The following is a 5,355-nucleotide window of genomic DNA, read 5'->3' as shown; positions in this document are numbered from 1 at the left end:
TTTCTGATCTTTCTTCCGAGTTATTGGGCCCAAACTATCTGAAGCTTGAATTATATAGGTCCAATTAGGTGCCTTTGATGGCTTCAAATAAAATTTTGATTTAATTATGGTAATAATTGATATTTGACATGTTGCATAGTTGATTAGGTCAAACTTTGCTAAAGTCAGCCATTGATCAAAAGCAAAGATGATCTTGACGAGTAAAAATTCGGGATTGTACAAGTCCTAAAAGGGATTTTATTGTGTGTATAACTTGGTTCCTTTATAATTTGAATCCCAATCATGTTGGAACCATGAACAAGGCTATTTAGTTCTATATATAAAAATCTAATGGACTGTGAAAGAACGTACATATTCAATGCAACTTCCATTACTTGAGAGAGTTCTTGATATCATAATATTTTTTTATGAGTTCTTAAGGATTAGGAATTCAATAATTGGTGCCATAAATCAAGTGCAACCAGGTTGTGGAGAAGATCAGATATAAGATCTAAGTGTTAGAAGTTTGTAGATCTAGGAAGGAGTAATTATTGGATGGGATCTAGTTTGAAAGTTTGCAAATCAATCAACCTCAAGATAGAAGATAAAGAAATTAATTGCTCGGAATAGGTATAACATCTAAACACTTGTGTGGCAATTAATTAAAAATGCAACACACAGTAATCTAGTAAGATCACGTCCATTAAACTTATTTTGAATTTTTTTTTTAATTTTTCCTAATCCTAATGGACCAGTTTCCAAAAAGTTGTATTAGAGTGTTGGTCCAGAATCGTGTGTTGTAATTCTAATTCTTGATTTATTGCATGATTTTATAGTTGAACAACTCCTAGGGTTGTTTTATGCGTTTATTTGAATGATTGGATTTATTTGTGGATGAATAAATTTATGGATGATTGATTAATGAAATATTAATCAAATTTTTTTCCATTAAAATGAGGCACAAGAGAAACAAGATTGTTGGACATTCTTTTTTTCTTTTTCAAGGCTTCAATACCAGTTTGAAGGCAAGATAATTTTGGAGCTATATAATCTGAAATTCACTTCGTATTTGCATTACAATATATTGCTACATGTGGTTCTATTTGTACATACTATGAATTCAAGATGACTCTTCAAACAACGGAATTCTACGAGACGCTCAATTAGATCCAATACATGAATTATTCATAAGAAAAAACACCATGGATACATCATTACTTAAAATGACAGAAACCAAAATGAGCTAACAATACATTTGGGACACCTTATTCAATAGTACTCTATAGTAAGACCTATAAAATTTTTAATGTCTTTTTTTCCTCAATGGATTCCTCCTTATTAAACATGCTCTGAACTTAGCAAAACAGGACTTCTTCTTATATTCATCAAGTATCCCGGCTCCATAAGTCCGTTGGGTCATCTCAATCAAGAGAGGAAACTGGAAGATAGAGAAAAGAACTATTGGAATCATTGTAAGGACGATGATAAGAACGGTGACCCAAGACCAATTTTCATGAAGAATCAAATACAATCCAGTACCAAAGGATGCCATCATGGTAACAATCGAAAGGAACAAATTCGTCAGTCCTGATATTAATTTTGTCGGTAAGGACTTGAGAAAATCATCTTCTGCATAACGCGCCGTAAAAATTCCTAAGAAAATCAACAGTGATGTACTCGAACTGAACATCGACAGGGCATTCAAAATCATGAAAATCAAGAATGGAATCCTTTGAGTTTCCAGTATTGTTGGCATTCCTGTGTCATTTTTATTACCACGTGGTACTGTGAAAGCTGTTCTGAACATTATAGTAGCAATTAGAGTTGCCACTATCATGCTTGACCCTGCTGTCCTTTTCATCCAGTCCTCTGCTTTTTTGGCTAACTTCTCGTGTTCATCAGTGAATAAAATTTTCGGTGTTTTGTTGTGGCTGTTTAGTTCCTCTTTGAGTTTACGTTGTACCGTGCTCCCAACTTCCTGCATATTGGAAGAAATAACATAGAATGATGATTCAATTTTAGATAAGTTAGATGAATCTGCTGCATTCGAGTAAACAAAATATTATGAATTTTAGGGACGAAATCAAGTGCACAAATTTTCATAAATAGATGGTGACAAGATTTGAATTATGTCTTTAATTATTTTCACAATAATATCATATTGAATCATCTCATCTAAAGTTTAAACTTTCAGAAAAAAGACAAATTTATTTATGTGAATTACGTCTTTGAAAATTGTCACCTATTTATGAGAACTGTGCAGGTGTTATAGAGAGGGAACACATTTAATATAAATTCAAATAAATAAATGTATGATATCTTTCATCAGCTTAAGTTTACAGATGCAATGGCTCGAATAACAATCATAACGGTACACATACACATGCATTCGCACACACACACAAAATCACGTACCCGAGCAAAATACATTACCTTAAACCATTGCAGTTCCCTTTGCATTTGTAGTGCTGCTCCAGTTACAATATCAAGTCGAGAAGGAAGAGATAATTTTGCAGCAAGATGTAAATAATTGTTGCCAAAAATATCATACCTCATTCCCATTAAACACTTCTCTTTTCCTAAAGTAAATATAAGGCCAAAGATCTTCTCTTGATGCGATATAAATGTGTTCGAAAAAATTGTTCTTCCTTTTTTATCTTTTCTCCATATAATTTCTGGTGCACATTTAATCATTTCATCTATCAATTCAAAAATTCCATTCCCTATGGCATCATTTATTATTTTATCCAAGTCCATTTTTTTGAGCTCTGGTTTGCTCAGTTGTGGCACTTTTTTTGAACACGACCTTCAAGAATTTCCTAACTTGGACATGGACTGACTTCCTTCGATATATGTAATGGATCTTTGGAACTGAAAAATTAATAAAACTAATGTTAAATAATGTTTCACGCGTAATTGATTTTCAGTACATATGTGTAGCAGAAACTATATATATATAGGAAGATAATACATACCAATGGATCGCAATATTCCCCAACCCAATTTGTGCACCAACTCTAGAGCTGCACAACAAGAATTTCTTTAGAGATGTCAAAATGTAGTGGGTTATCAAAACCTAGGGCCACTTGACACATGAAAGTACAGCAGGACTAGGATATGGTGCAGTCAGTCCAAATCTATAGTTAACACATGGGTCCACATGTTCAAAATAAATTTAAAAAGGCTTAGGCATGGGATGCACTGGCTGAGCTGAGCAAGTGAAGGTTCAAGAGTCATACTTGCCTAATTTATACCTCTAAACTAAATTTAGGATGTGTGAAGAAAGCTTGAAAAAAAAGGGAGGAGTGTGACGTAATCTGATGTACCTCGAGTAGTTATAGTTAGGCCACCATGTGCCATCCTTCCTCCCAAATCTTTGTCGTTTGATTCAGGAATTTGAATGTTGTGATCATGACTAGTACTTGATGTTTGCATTTCTACATGCTCTTACACCTTGTGTAAAATGTTCAGACAATGAATACTTTTCAAAACGATTATGTTCAACAAGTGAGTTTATGGCACATTTGTATATTGTATTAGATAGTACGAATAAGAAACTAAGGGTCCGTTTGATTGCAAAGATGAAATTTGGGTGGAAAGAAAACGAATTCCAGGGAATTGAATTGCCAAGAAATTGTTTTCCTAGAAATTATAAATTATTGTGTTTGATTGGTATAATTTTTCACGTGGAAAATGTTGAAACAAAATTGTTTTTTGTGTTCGTTTGGCTTTGTTTTACATGAAAATTGTCAATTAAAGGGTAGAATTTATTGGTATTGAGGATGAAATTTGTTTCTATTACCAAAAAAATAATAATAAAAATAATAAGAAAATCATCTATCTTTTGGTGTTCGTTTGGCTTTATTTTACATGAAAATTGTCAATTAAAGGGATAGAATTTTTTACAATAATTCTTAGAATTTGTTTCCATTGCAAAAGAAAATAATAATAATAAATAAATGAAAAAGAAATCGCTACAGTAACCCAGAAAATGAATTTTCACCAATATGATGAGAATTCGAATTCAAGAAAAAGATGAAAAATGCTGACGTAGCAGCCAAAAGTTGAAAACGATTTTCTCGAAAAATTTTGTCAATCAAACAGGCCAAAAGTGAAAATTAGAATTCATTTTCCATTTTTCCTAGAAAATAAAGGGCTATCGAACAGCCCCTAAAATTTATCTAAATGTACCCTTGTGGTACATTGTTTGTGAATGAAATTAATAGGTGACCAATTACATACTTACAAAAGTAGATCAATTTTTCCCAAAATGAAAGTTCAGTCCCACTAAGAAATGCAGAAGGCCTTTGAGCAAACAATTTGATAGCGTAATTGTCATTAACATCTGGGATAACACCCAGCTGTGGATACTTTTCCAATAGCAACAAAACAACATCTACAATAAGAAAATAGCCAGAATTAGGTATACGTGTCTAGAAAATTAAGCCCAAATCTCGATTGTGATTGCAACTTCTACTAAAACAAAATCAGAAAATAGATAGCCTCCATTTGACAAACTTATAAATCAATTTATAAAGAGGACTAGTACTGAGACCCACTAAATTTTTTATAGTGATGAATAGGAATTATGAATGTGTGATTCAAATTAATGCTTGACTTTAACTAGGTTTATTAAGAATATTATAAGTTGTATCCAAACAGAAATTTTCAGTGTTTCACACTTAATTGGACAAGCACGTAGTGAAACAAAATTACTACCAACAAAATTGAAAATCCTGTGTATACGCATTACTATTATGTTTATCTACAATTGACGAAATTAACAGAGAGCCGATCATGCTACATTGCCATGGAATTTTGAATTCATTCTAGGTAAACTGTGATTGGCAGTTAGACAAAAAAATATTTTAACATTGCCAATCTCGATATGCCATCTCACCCCAGGCACAGTTCCATGGCAATATCCCAAGGGACTTTATCCTCATAGAGCAAGATTAGACTCCACATTATGCATTCACTTACCATAAATTTCAACAGTAATAAGGTAATTAAGTAGTGTGACTCCATTTGCACCCTTTTCGGGACTGGACACATCTTTTGGCGTCTTATTGTATAAATAATGAACCATTCCCTTCTGTCTATACAATGCAGCCATCATCACAGGAAGTTGCCTTTATTCTTGGCCTGCAATTTCTATTGTAACTAATTCTTTGTTCTTGCTTACCATTTCCTTGGCCAGTTCCGTGCACTACAGATTGCAGCAAAAGATAAGACCGTAGCTCCATGTTCATTTTTTTAGTTCTAACTCTTTTGGGCCCATCAATTTTACAAGTTTTTTTGCAATTTCAGTCTGTCAAGATAAAGTTGCCATGTGCAGAGCTATCTCTTTGCGTGATGAAACACTTTCGGTAAATG

General features: G+C 33.0%; 1 protein-coding gene across 1 annotated transcript; it reads right to left on the bottom strand.

The window, feature by feature from the left end:
* Positions 1-1,282: 1,282 nt before the first annotated feature.
* Positions 1,283-5,095, bottom strand: LOC111370823. Its single transcript, XM_022992712.1, has 5 exons — positions 4,963-5,095; positions 4,226-4,375; positions 2,955-3,002; positions 2,413-2,558; positions 1,283-1,957 (listed from the first exon to the last, which is right to left on the bottom strand). Exons 1-5 carry the CDS (start codon positions 5,093-5,095, stop codon positions 1,283-1,285), a joined length of 1,152 nt encoding a protein of 383 aa, XP_022848480.1.
* Positions 5,096-5,355: the final 260 nt, after the last annotated feature.

The sequence above is a fragment of the Olea europaea genome, chromosome 2 (assembly GCF_002742605.1).
Source record: "Olea europaea var. sylvestris chromosome 2, O_europaea_v1, whole genome shotgun sequence".
Taxonomy (NCBI): Eukaryota; Viridiplantae; Streptophyta; class Magnoliopsida; order Lamiales; family Oleaceae; genus Olea; species Olea europaea.
This window is presented reverse-complemented; position numbering and strand designations above follow the sequence as displayed.